This window comes from Lissotriton helveticus, chromosome 2_1, assembly GCF_964261635.1.
Source record: "Lissotriton helveticus chromosome 2_1, aLisHel1.1, whole genome shotgun sequence".
Taxonomy (NCBI): domain Eukaryota; kingdom Metazoa; phylum Chordata; class Amphibia; order Caudata; family Salamandridae; genus Lissotriton; species Lissotriton helveticus.
In genome coordinates, this window is record NC_136059.1 from 1,758,553,860 (window position 1) to 1,758,566,959 (window position 13,100).

The following is a 13,100-nucleotide window of genomic DNA, read 5'->3' on the forward strand; positions in this document are numbered from 1 at the left end:
TACTTAGCACATTTTTTCGCTGCATTTACTCTATTTAATTTAGTGCATTTGGATAAAAATAGCAGCCACAAACTGACTCAAATGTGGATATCTCCCAATTGAATAACGCCAATTGCCTTCCCACCTGACAATTCTCAACCTCAGTCATATCTTAAATCACTTTGAACATACTGTAAAGCAAATGCAATGCTGCTGCAGTGAGCTGCACCTCGGTAGGAGAGTGTAAACGTGTTCCAGCTCTTTGCAATATAATGTTGACAATAATAGAAATGCGTGGGGGTGCAGCAATCCACCAGCTATGGCTAATGTCAGTTTTTCAGATATTTATTACCCAGTTGTGTATTTTATTTCATTTTCTTATCTCATTAGTTCCCCAACATATTTATAAAGGGATGTAGTTACTTTCCCAAAGTACCGCCCACCTTTGAAAAAAACAATGGAAACTTTTTACTTTCCCCCATGCGTTTCCTGCAAAAACCCAGACAATGCAACCTTCACAACGATTGGGATGTACTGTAGGGGTTTATGGGTTTTTTAAATGTATCCGATTCGCCTAGATAAAACAACACATCAAGGCAGTTTCAGGAGAAAGGAAATCCCAGGGTAAACAAACGTGCTGATTCTACGGATTCTCAGAGACTTTTCCCTGTGGTCACTTCTTTTTGGTGTGCGACTGAACTGCGGTAGACACACTGCCGCACAATTTGGAGGATATCAGAGGAAGTGGGCTGCATCCTCTTCCGAGCACTTCTCTGGAGAAAGTACTTTATTTAAATAGAACATTCTGCCTGATAAGGAAAATTAAATGTCTGCCAAGTACTCCTCTTTCCTTTCAGAAAATTGCGACTGATCAGTCGTATTCTGCGTGTCCCTTTGTAATTCAAAAAGCATTGTTTCCTTTCAGAACACCAGGGTGAGGAAGACCAGTCCAGTGTGTTTTATCTTTCACACACCTTCCTGAATTTGTCTGTTCTGGCTTGTCCACAGTGAGGATTCTGGAATATTATATGATATGGTTGTGTGACCTCACCGTGTAATACACTCACAAGACTGTCTTGGGTCCAGTCAGGCTTAAACCTGGGTAGCTTTGGCTTGGAGCAGCAAGGCTTAAGCAAAGGAACTAGTGTAAAGCATTTAATAGCACCATACAAAAGAATAAGAAAGTCTCACAACACATAAGCTACCCAACACCAATTTATAAAAATAAATTATATTTCTGCAAATGTTAGGCTCCAAGATGAGTAAAATCCACCGGAACGTTCGTGAAAAATAGATTTTTAAAGAAAACTTAAATCTCTGCGTTTTATTCCAAAATGCAAACAAGCGTTGGTAACCGTAAAGTTTGGAAACTTTTGAAAAGTTTGAGAGAGTTGTGTTCGGCTACTCCTGTCTGAACTGGGTGACCAATGATGCCAGGGTGAAGGTCAGGGAGTCCAATAACTAATATTTGGACAGTTACCTGGTCACCAAAGCAGTCTCAAGTCCAGCTCCACAATTTAGATTAAAGCAGATAGATTTTAATGCAGTGGTCCTGAAGCTGAAGATACAGAATGCTGAAAGATGCTGTGGATGCTGTGTAGTTACTGGGGGTCAAAAACGGAAGAACAACCCACATCCAAATAAACGCTCTTAAATAGACTTGTAGATTAAATACAATACCACAAAGGCTTATTACAATGAGAAATGTGCATTTATTTTATTTATTTAGAACTAGTATACAAATATCGAAAAATTATTTTAGCATATATATTTATATATATTAACTGCAACACCCCCAATAAACAAAGAGAAATGTCCTTCACACTATCAAACTACATACATACCACTCATACCCTCCCTACCATAGCTAGAGATAGTTTTTAAATATTACACCACATGTAATCAGTTCTTCAGAAAAAAGTATAATAAGAATTACAGCAATGGCATTTCATGGATGATTACGTTTCTCCATTTGTGTCTCCATTAGGTTTTGGTGATGGAGCATAACGTTGTCTTTTTGTTAGACTAGAGCCATTGTGTCAATTGATAGATGTACTCTGCTGACCCAAATACATTTGAACAACTGTTTTTTTTGCATTTTTGTTTTGGAATTGCCTGTTGTTAGGATGACTTACCCTTTGGTAAATACATACTGCTATTTACCAATTGCCCTTGTGTGTTCATTCATTTTAAGTTTCTGTGCATGATGTAAAGACATGCTTACACATAAGTTTTCTTAAAGTTGCAAAAAAATACTAACCCTTTGTTAAAAGTATCTACTACGCAATAGCTTTTCCAGACCAATTGGCTTCACTGATGATTGTTTTAGTTTGGGTGTCTTGCCCAGCAGCTTTGATGCAGTGTGGTACGTTGTTTTCTCTGAGCTCGTTCGGGTCACTTGCTGCATTTCAAGGGCTCAGATCTCTTCCATGTTAGGTCACCTCCTGCCGGAAATTCCAGCTGTCCAAATGACATCAAAAATATATGAATGGAGTCTTCTAGCATTGTCTGACGTGACATTGAAATAATATGTTTTTGGACGATCGTCATGTGCTGTGTATTTATTGCCGATGATTCAGAAAAGGGGGTGGTGATGAACAGAGTGTCTGAATTAAGCAGACCACTCTTTCCCAGTCCAAAGATCAGGGCTTGATCCATCACCGTTTTTTAGCTCACTGCACCATCCCAGCTCAGAACCTGGCTACATGCAAATTAGTCTGTTCCTGTCCCAGTGCATGATGGGAACAGGGCAAACCAAACTACCAAGCCAATTCTTATACTGGGAAGGAAACAAGCTACCGGGGACCGGTTTCTGGCATTTCAGCCTCGTCGGCCCGGCTTGCTTGAATCCTGATGGTGCAATGAGCAAGGGACTCACATCTGAGTATACCCTTCCACGCTTATGGTGGACAAAATGATTCAGAAAAGGGGGTGGTGATGAACAGAGTGTCTGAATTAAGCAGACCACTCTTTCCCAGTCCAAAGATCAGGGCTTGATCCATCACCGTTTTTTAGCTCACTGCACCATCCCAGCTCAGAACCTGGCTACATGCAAATTAGTCTGTTCCTGTCCCAGTGCATGATGGGAACAGGGCAAACCAAACTACCAAGCCAATTCTTATACTGGGAAGGAAACAAGCTACCGGGGACCGGTTTCTGGCATTTCAGCCTCGTCGGCCCGGCTTGCTTGAATCCTGATGGTGCAATGAGCAAGGGACTCACATCTGAGTATACCCTTCCACGCTTATGGTGGACAAAATGATTCAGAAAAGGGGGTGGTGATGAACAGAGTGTCTGAATTAAGCAGACCACTCTTTCCCAGTCCAAAGATCAGGGCTTGATCCATCACCGTTTTTTAGCTCACTGCACCATCCCAGCTCAGAACCTGGCTACATGCAAATTAGTCTGTTCCTGTCCCAGTGCATGATGGGAACAGGGCAAACCAAACTACCAAGCCAATTCTTATACTGGGAAGGAAACAAGCTACCGGGGACCGGTTTCTGGCATTTCAGCCTCGTCGGCCCGGCTTGCTTGAATCCTGATGGTGCAATGAGCAAGGGACTCACATCTGAGTATACCCTTCCACGCTTATGGTGGACAAAATGATTCAGAAAAGGGGGTGGTGATGAACAGAGTGTCTGAATTAAGCAGACCACTCTTTCCCAGTCCAAAGATCAGGGCTTGATCCATCACCGTTTTTTAGCTCACTGCACCATCCCAGCTCAGAACCTGGCTACATGCAAATTAGTCTGTTCCTGTCCCAGTGCATGATGGGAACAGGGCAAACCAAACTACCAAGCCAATTCTTATACTGGGAAGGAAACAAGCTACCGGGGACCGGTTTCTGGCATTTCAGCCTCGTCGGCCCGGCTTGCTTGAATCCTGATGGTGCAATGAGCAAGGGACTCACATCTGAGTATACCCTTCCACGCTTATGGTGGACAAAATGATTCAGAAAAGGGGGTGGTGATGAACAGAGTGTCTGAATTAAGCAGACCACTCTTTCCCAGTCCAAAGATCAGGGCTTGATCCATCACCGAGTTTCTTTGGACTGGGTAAGAGTGGTCTGCTTAATTCAGACACTCTGTTCATCACCACCCCCTTTTCTGTATCGTTTTTGGCCACTATAGGTGTGGCAGGGTATACTCAGACATGAGTCCCTTTCTCACTGCTCCATCAGGATTCAAGCAAGCCGGGCCGAAGAGGCTGAAATGCCAGAAACCGGTCCCCGGTAGCTTGTCTCCTTTCTGGTGAAGAATTGGCTTGGTAGTTTGGTCTGCCCTGTTCCCATGATGCACTGGGCCAGGGACAGACTAATTTGCATATAGCCAGGTTCTGAGCTGGGATGGGGCAGTGAGATAAATAACGGTGATGGATCAAGCCCTGATCTTTGGACTGGGTAAGAGTGGTCTGCTTAATTCAGACACTCTGTTCATCACCACCCCCTTTTCTGTATCGTTTTTGGCCACTATAGGTGTGGCAGGGTATACTCAGACATGAGTCCCTTTCTCACTGCTCCATCAGGATTCAAGCAAGCCGGGCCGAAGAGGCTGAAATGCCAGAAACCGGTCCCCGGTAGCTTGTCTCCTTTCTGGTGAAGAATTGGCTTGGTAGTTTGGTCTGCCCTGTTCCCATGATGCACTGGGCCAGGGACAGACTAATTTGCATATAGCCAGGTTCTGAGCTGGGATGGGGCAGTGAGATAAATAACGGTGATGGATCAAGCCCTGATCTTTGGACTGGGTAAGAGTGGTCTGCTTAATTCAGACATTCTGTTCATCACCACCCCCTTTTCTGTATCGTTTTTGGCCACTATAGGTGTGGCAGGGTATACTCAGACATGAGTCCCTTTCTCACTGCTCCATCAGGATTCAAGCAAGCCGGGCCGAAGAGGCTGAAATGCCAGAAACCGGTCCCCGGTAGCTTGTCTCCTTTCTGGTGAAGAATTGGCTTGGTAGTTTGGTCTGCCCTGTTCCCATGATGCACTGGGCCAGGGACAGACTAATTTGCATATAGCCAGGTTCTGAGCTGGGATGGGGCAGTGAGATAAATAACGGTGATGGATCAAGCCCTGATCTTTGGACTGGGTAAGAGTGGTCTGCTTAATTCAGACACTCTGTTCATCACCACCCCCTTTTCTGTATCGTTTTTGGCCACTATAGGTGTGGCAGGGTATACTCAGACATGAGTCCCTTTCTCACTGCTCCATCAGGATTCAAGCAAGCCGGGCCGAAGAGGCTGAAATGCCAGAAACCGGTCCCCGGTAGCTTGTCTCCTTTCTGGTGAAGAATTGGCTTGGTAGTTTGGTCTGCCCTGTTCCCATGATGCACTGGGCCAGGGACAGACTAATTTGCATATAGCCAGGTTCTGAGCTGGGATGGGGCAGTGAGATAAATAACGGTGATGGATCAAGCCCTGATCTTTGGACTGGGTAAGAGTGGTCTGCTTAATTCAGACACTCTGTTCATCACCACCCCCTTTTCTGTATCGTTTTTGGCCACTATAGGTGTGGCAGGGTATACTCAGACATGAGTCCCTTTCTCACTGCTCCATCAGGATTCAAGCAAGCCGGGCCGAAGAGGCTGAAATGCCAGAAACCGGTCCCCGGTAGCTTGTCTCCTTTCTGGTGAAGAATTGGCTTGGTAGTTTGGTCTGCCCTGTTCCCATGATGCACTGGGCCAGGGACAGACTAATTTGCATATAGCCAGGTTCTGAGCTGGGATGGGGCAGTGAGATAAATAACGGTGATGGATCAAGCCCTGATCTTTGGACTGGGTAAGAGTGGTCTGCTTAATTCAGACACTCTGTTCATCACCACCCCCTTTTCTGTATCGTTTTTGGCCACTATAGGTGTGGCAGGGTATACTCAGACATGAGTCCCTTTCTCACTGCTCCATCAGGATTCAAGCAAGCCGGGCCGAAGAGGCTGAAATGCCAGAAACCGGTCCCCGGTAGCTTGTCTCCTTTCTGGTGAAGAATTGGCTTGGTAGTTTGGTCTGCCCTGTTCCCATGATGCACTGGGCCAGGGACAGACTAATTTGCATATAGCCAGGTTCTGAGCTGGGATGGGGCAGTGAGATAAATAACGGTGATGGATCAAGCCCTGATCTTTGGACTGGGTAAGAGTGGTCTGCTTAATTCAGACACTCTGTTCATCACCACCCCCTTTTCTGTATCGTTTTTGGCCACTATAGGTGTGGCAGGGTATACTCAGACATGAGTCCCTTTCTCACTGCTCCATCAGGATTCAAGCAAGCCGGGCCGAAGAGGCTGAAATGCCAGAAACCGGTCCCCGGTAGCTTGTCTCCTTTCTGGTGAAGAATTGGCTTGGTAGTTTGGTCTGCCCTGTTCCCATGATGCACTGGGCCAGGGACAGACTAATTTGCATATAGCCAGGTTCTGAGCTGGGATGGGGCAGTGAGATAAATAACGGTGATGGATCAAGCCCTGATCTTTGGACTGGGTAAGAGTGGTCTGCTTAATTCAGACACTCTGTTCATCACCACCCCCTTTTCTGTATCGTTTTTGGCCACTATAGGTGTGGCAGGGTATACTCAGACATGAGTCCCTTTCTCACTGCTCCATCAGGATTCAAGCAAGCCGGGCCGAAGAGGCTGAAATGCCAGAAACCGGTCCCCGGTAGCTTGTCTCCTTTCTGGTGAAGAATTGGCTTGGTAGTTTGGTCTGCCCTGTTCCCATGATGCACTGGGCCAGGGACAGACTAATTTGCATATAGCCAGGTTCTGAGCTGGGATGGGGCAGTGAGATAAATAACGGTGATGGATCAAGCCCTGATCTTTGGACTGGGTAAGAGTGGTCTGCTTAATTCAGACACTCTGTTCATCACCACCCCCTTTTCTGTATCGTTTTTGGCCACTATAGGTGTGGCAGGGTATACTCAGACATGAGTCCCTTTCTCACTGCTCCATCAGGATTCAAGCAAGCCGGGCCGAAGAGGCTGAAATGCCAGAAACCGGTCCCCGGTAGCTTGTCTCCTTTCTGGTGAAGAATTGGCTTGGTAGTTTGGTCTGCCCTGTTCCCATGATGCACTGGGCCAGGGACAGACTAATTTGCATATAGCCAGGTTCTGAGCTGGGATGGGGCAGTGAGATAAATAACGGTGATGGATCAAGCCCTGATCTTTGGACTGGGTAAGAGTGGTCTGCTTAATTCAGACACTCTGTTCATCACCACCCCCTTTTCTGTATCGTGTATTTATTGCCTTCACCTAGAACATTATTAGAAGACAATGGTCCAAAGACTATTATTTTACAACGTCGCAGTTAGTCAACAATTCATAATTCAATCAGTAGAGTATTATAATCTACTCAACATCAATAAGTTGAACAGTCTCACAACGCAACAGCCAAAGAACGATAAACAGTGGTGATTTATTCACCAATATGACCTACATGTATTGTAAAAGCTATTTATATCGCCTAATAGTGGTAGAAAATGAATAAATCACCACTGTTTATCGTTCTTTGGCTGTTGCGTTGTGAGACAGTTCAATTTATTGATGTTGAGTAGATTATAATACTCTACTGATTGAATTATGAATTGTTGACTAACTGCGACGTTGTAAAATAATAGTCTTTGGACCATTGTCTTCTAATACTGCTTAATACCCAGGTCCTAGACCAATTGGGTTACCCCATTTTTATTAATGTTCACCTAGACCATGGTGTGGTAGACTGTGTCCTTTATAAGATTCAAGCATGTGAATCTATGAAAAATACCAACGCTGAAGAATCAAATAACACACACCCAGTCTTGCTCTGTAATAAAAATTAACTTTAACTGTAAACATTAATTTCCATTATTTCAGGTAAAATAATTTAAGTATGATGTACACTAAACTTAAAAGTGTCCCAGTGTACATGAGAGACCACCTGTAAACCAATTAATTTTTTCAGAAAAACACATATAAGTGGCAATTTCCACTCATCTTTTTCAGCATTAAACTTGCCCAGTTTGTCAAGCCTAGAAACATAGAGCTGTTTTATTTCTTCACATGTAACCGAATTCACATTTTCCAACTTTTAACAGCTGCAAGTTCATACCCAAGAGCTACCATCTTCCTCCATTATTGCAGTTCTTTGGGCTGTCATCTGTGCCATGCCTCAGGGAAGCTGATATTAAATTCGTACCTTAGGTGGAGCAACAACAAAATCTAATATCTCTCTCTCTCTCTCTCTCTCTCTCTCTCTCTTCTCATTCTTATCCCTTTCCAGCTTTTCTCTCTCTCTCTCTCTCTCTCTCTCTCTCTCTCTCTCTCTCTCTCTCTCTCTCTCTCTCTCTCTCTCTCTCTCTCTCTCTCTTCTCATTCTTTTCCCTTTCCAGCTTTTCTCTCTTTCTCTCTCTCTCTCTCTCTCTCTTCTCTTTTCTCTTTTCTCTTTTCTATTTTGCCTGGAATGTCTGGCTGTGGAAGAGTCAGTAGCCTGGCCATTGAGCTTGTTGGAGATTCAGTAAATTCACAGGTTAGCAGGGTTGCGGCAGAGCCATGTCACACATCAGGTCGGTGGGGTTGGAGAATAGCCAACAGAATTCCAAGCTGGGGTTGGGTCAGAATACGTTTATTAGGAGGCCTAGATTCGAGTCGTCACTTCCTAGCCTGGCAGAGATGGCAAAGACCTAGTCACAGTGGTAAAAAAGTTCAATCCCTTAGGAAAACCAAGTTCACGCTAACTCATACGCACCACACCTTACGAGAAAGAAAGCTGTAAAAATGATGATGGACACAAAAAAACTATGATTTCTACGTAATTGGTTGGATCAGATACTGTAACAGTATTTTTTATTGTACAATAGGGCCTCGTTATTAGATATTTTTCCTTTTTGGCAATGTCCTATTGTTTTGTTTTAGTGATTTTTTATTATTAAATGCACATGTGATATAATGTAATGTTTTTAATATGTATCAGAAACCAATGTGTTGAGAAATTTGTCAATCTAGGGTAAATAATTTATATTAATTAAGCGATACCATGATCAGGCACTGTGTTTTTATCTGTACTAGATCTTTTTAAATTAAAGAATTTTGTCACTACATCTTTTGGCTAGGTGGTGTTACAGTTGAGGTGTTGTGTTTGAAGTGTATGCCTTTTTTGATTTGGAGTGCTATATACACAATCAAGGTGTGGTGCGTATGAGTTAGCGTGAACTTGGTTTTCCTAAGGTACTGATACCTTTTTACCACTATTAGTAGTGCCCTGGTCCCTTGGGTTAGTGGGGACTCCTCTCTTTTTAACCAAAGACCTAGTCACATATCATATCAATGGTGATGGGAAATAGAGCCAGTCGCATAACAGGTCAGTCCTCCACTAAGGGCTATTTGAATTTTTAATTTTAGAAACATTGCACATGTTGTAATCCCCATTGATGTGTGGACAAAACGTGCATTGATAAATGTGTTTCTCACAGAGACTGCATTGCTTGGATTCACGGCCCAGTTGTAAGAGTATAGACATTATTCCCCTAGCCAGTGCAAAAATGTTAATTGATAAAATTATATATATATATATTGCTGGAATTGAAGAAATCATTCTGCTTATCATAAAATATGTTTTTGTGAATTAGAAAGTCAGCGTCTGCAGCAGGACCTTCAGAAGGTGGAGCAATTGGAGACTAAGATTAATTCTGAGCTGGGTTCCCTAAAGGAGAAAATAGAGCAAATGACTGAAGAATTGGTCAAGTACAACAACTTGGATGCTCTGAAAGCCTCAGGAGAAGAAAAGAAAAAGGTAATTGCTTCATCCACTTGCAGCGCCATGCACCTTAGTTTGAAACAATGTTTCATCCATCGTAGTGAAGGTATATTATTATCCAATAAAATGACGGTATTTGTTATCTTGAGGCTGTTGTTGCTAATTTATTTCAAAATAAATACTTCATTGTTTACCCGAAATCCTTAGCTGTATGACACGTTTTCTATTTTTGGATCCTTAATGGATCGATTTTATTTTTTATCGATGGGTAAAGTATCGTACACAGGTATTTAGATGATCTGAAACACTATTTGTTATTATGTATTACATGTTCTGGTGTCTTAGTCTTCCCCTTCCAAGCACTTCAGTACTGTGAGTCTGCTGAGGTATCCTCAAATCAAAACTCAAAACAGGCTGGAATACTAACATAGGGGTCTGTTTGGATGGTGGGCGGATCGCCCCCACCGGGCCGGCGGTAGCCACCTCCGGCCAGGCGGGGGCGATCCGCCCGCCATCCACGCCTGAACGACCCCCGCCATATTAGGATGGCTGGGGGGTCCGCGGCGGACGGAAAGACCGTCCGCCACTTGTCCGCCCGTCGACGAGTCGACCGGGTGGAAAAGGGGCTTAATATGGTGGTGGTGTCTGCAAGACACCGCCATCCATATTAACAAGCTGGCGGAGAGCTGCCTTCCCATGGCGGCATTGCCGCCATGGAGGGGCATGCGGTGTTTACTGTTGGGAGACCGTAGCGTGCCCCCAGGATGTGGGGGTGCACATGGGGGGTACTGCATTGGCATGGACAAGGTGCACAACGTGCATTCCCAGCATTGTGTCGGGGGTGCTGTGAGCACTGCCCACCATAATTCTGGGAATGGGGGATGCCGCGGTGGCATCCTGATTGCAGGTGTGGGACAGCCACACCCCTGGCTGAGAGTCCCGCATTCCGTTACGGTGTCTGCTCGCCATCATAATAGACCCCCGAAGTGTAGGGATACAGAAATCCAGGTAGGGTGAAATATGGCTTTTAATTGTACTTATTTCAGTGACACATTAAAGTTCTATATAACTAAGCTTGGAATCACACTCCAGTCATCTTTTCCCGTCTTCCACATGTAACTGCCTACCCTCTTCACGTTGCCTGAAAACAGCTTCAGGGCCCCCTCAAAACAAGAAAGCAATTTATAGAACATTAGGTTGTGTCTGGAACGGTCAACCTTGCCGTCAACAAGGTTTGGGTTTTGGGTGGTTGGGAAAGGAAATGGTTGACTGTGGACTATTCCAGCAGGAAAAGGTACAACTTGACCTGGTTATTCTAGTGATACCTGGTTACATATCTTAGTGCTGTGTTTTCCCTGTTAAGATTACCTTTCACCTGGTGCATCCACAGTCTTGCAGGTTTCTCCCACTCCAGCCACTGATCTGAATACTTTTCACCATTTCCTTCTAGGCGTGGTCCAAGATATAAACTGTGGTAATTACAGAAACTGCGGTAAAAACAGACACAAGGGTTGGCTCTTCATGGCATCACAGTCTGTTTTTCTCTCTTAGAAGTTGTCTTTTCTTCTTTAGAAGGGGCAGCGCCTTCCTCGTTTGGCTTTTCTAGGTGGTTCCCAGTCACCCTGTCCTACAAAATGTCCATCTCTTCAGTCCATCAAGTTCGAGCTCTAGCTTTCTCTTTGGTGTTCTGCTGACCAGCGTGTACAGTGATGTGTCATCCTGTGTTGACTTGTGTTATTAATATGTTCTGGCCTGTTGTAGATCCTCCCTATAGGCTGACGCTATTCTGTACACGTGCTTCGTGGAGAATTTGTTGGTACTTGACTTCTGTATTGAAGCCAATGTGCCTTTCTTAATCAGTTAACAATAGCACTCTGCAGGATGAGCCAGGATAAATGTGCTGGCCTCCTCACAAATACATCACACAAAAACACATAGTTTGCTTACAGAGATCAGTTTGCGGCACTATAACCAGTCGAGCAAATGACTTCTCGCTAAAGAATTCCAGGTCAACTAGGGAGAAATAGAATAATTTATTAATGGTAGTACTTATTGGTACAAAAGGATTACCAGCATCTAAATCTGCGATTATTGAAGAGATGCATAAAAATGGAAACCAATTATGAAATGCCCTATGGTGACTTATAGACTGATTTAGAGTTAAGTGGTGACTAAAAAATCTCCAATTTCTGAAGGAAGCTCTGATTACATAGTACAATCCATTGGCTTAATTTTCTCCACCATATTGTCGGAGGAAATCCAACCATAATTTTCCCTCCATATTTACAGCTTCTTGCAGACACTGAAGCTTTTTCATTTCCCCCTAATGGATACTTGTAATAACAGATTTCTCACCTTTTGAATATTACCCAGGAATTCAGCTACATCCAGAGACTTTAAATCAGTACTCCTGCGCATTGGTAGGTGATGTTGTGCAGCTCCACATTAAAATCATTCAGCTGTGGAAGTGACGAGTGAAGCTACATATAAGCTCCCCCCATGCACGCTGACTTCAGTTCCTTTCTTTCCAAGCCTTCAGATGCAGCTCCGGAGCTACTCTTTGGTCTTTTTTTTAAATGAAAGATTTTAATGGTTTGAAAAATATGTCCACTTCATTACAAATAAACTGACTATAAACAAGGAAAAGGAAATTAAACAAATACATTGTACTGCTCCTCACCCACTGCCATCCCACTCACCCACCCCTAAATGAACCGAAATACCCCAGATGTTTCCATACCGTTATGAAAATGGATTGCCTCCAGGAGTTGGACAGCTATTCCCCATACCCTTGCACTTCATCATCTAACCTCACATTTAGGAAATGTACTACATCGATATAACTGCCTCGATGTTCTGCCCATCCCTCCCACTTTTTCACATATTTTTTAGGGAAGCCCCAGCCTCATAAATTGGCCTTTCCGTACTATTGCAAACGTCAAGCCTTTTTCTCTATTCCTCTACGGAAGGGGGGATCCACATCCCTCCATCAGCGAGCCACATCTCCCTTCATCCTTGCTCTTTTCAAGATCTTTTTTTGAAAATGATACCAGTGTGGAAGGGGAAATGTCACCTTATAAGGCAACAATTCTCAAGCTGTGCAGGGATTTTCACATACAGATGTCTGTGACTCACTCTCACGCAGTATGTCTGTGGTGCCTAGGTTCAAGCAAGTTTGTAAGGCCTGTGATGACAGTGCCCAAATGAAGCCGCAGGCAATATGGGACCATGGGACAAAGCTGTATGTCGCTAAACATCGGAAGACTCCACGCTGTGACCGGTCGAATTTGAAAAGAAGCTCCTGTACACGTGGAAAGATGCAAAAACAGGCTCAGTAAATGTGTAAATCTGGAGTTTGGTTGAAAACCCTGAATGTAATAGGTGATTCACTTCCCTTTCGCCTGCGGTGGGACC

The 13,100-nt window shown here is 44.0% G+C and overlaps 1 protein-coding gene across 1 annotated transcript in view; it reads left to right on the forward strand.

Moving 5' to 3' along the window:
• IFT74 (intraflagellar transport 74) overlaps positions 1 to 13,100 on the forward strand; it is a 452,022-nt gene that overhangs the window by 395,510 nt on the left and 43,412 nt on the right. The window contains exon 17 of the mRNA XM_078676711.1: positions 9,559 to 9,722. Within this exon, the coding sequence (XP_078532837.1) occupies positions 9,559 to 9,722 (164 nt within the window). The remainder of the gene's footprint in view (positions 1 to 9,558; positions 9,723 to 13,100) is intronic.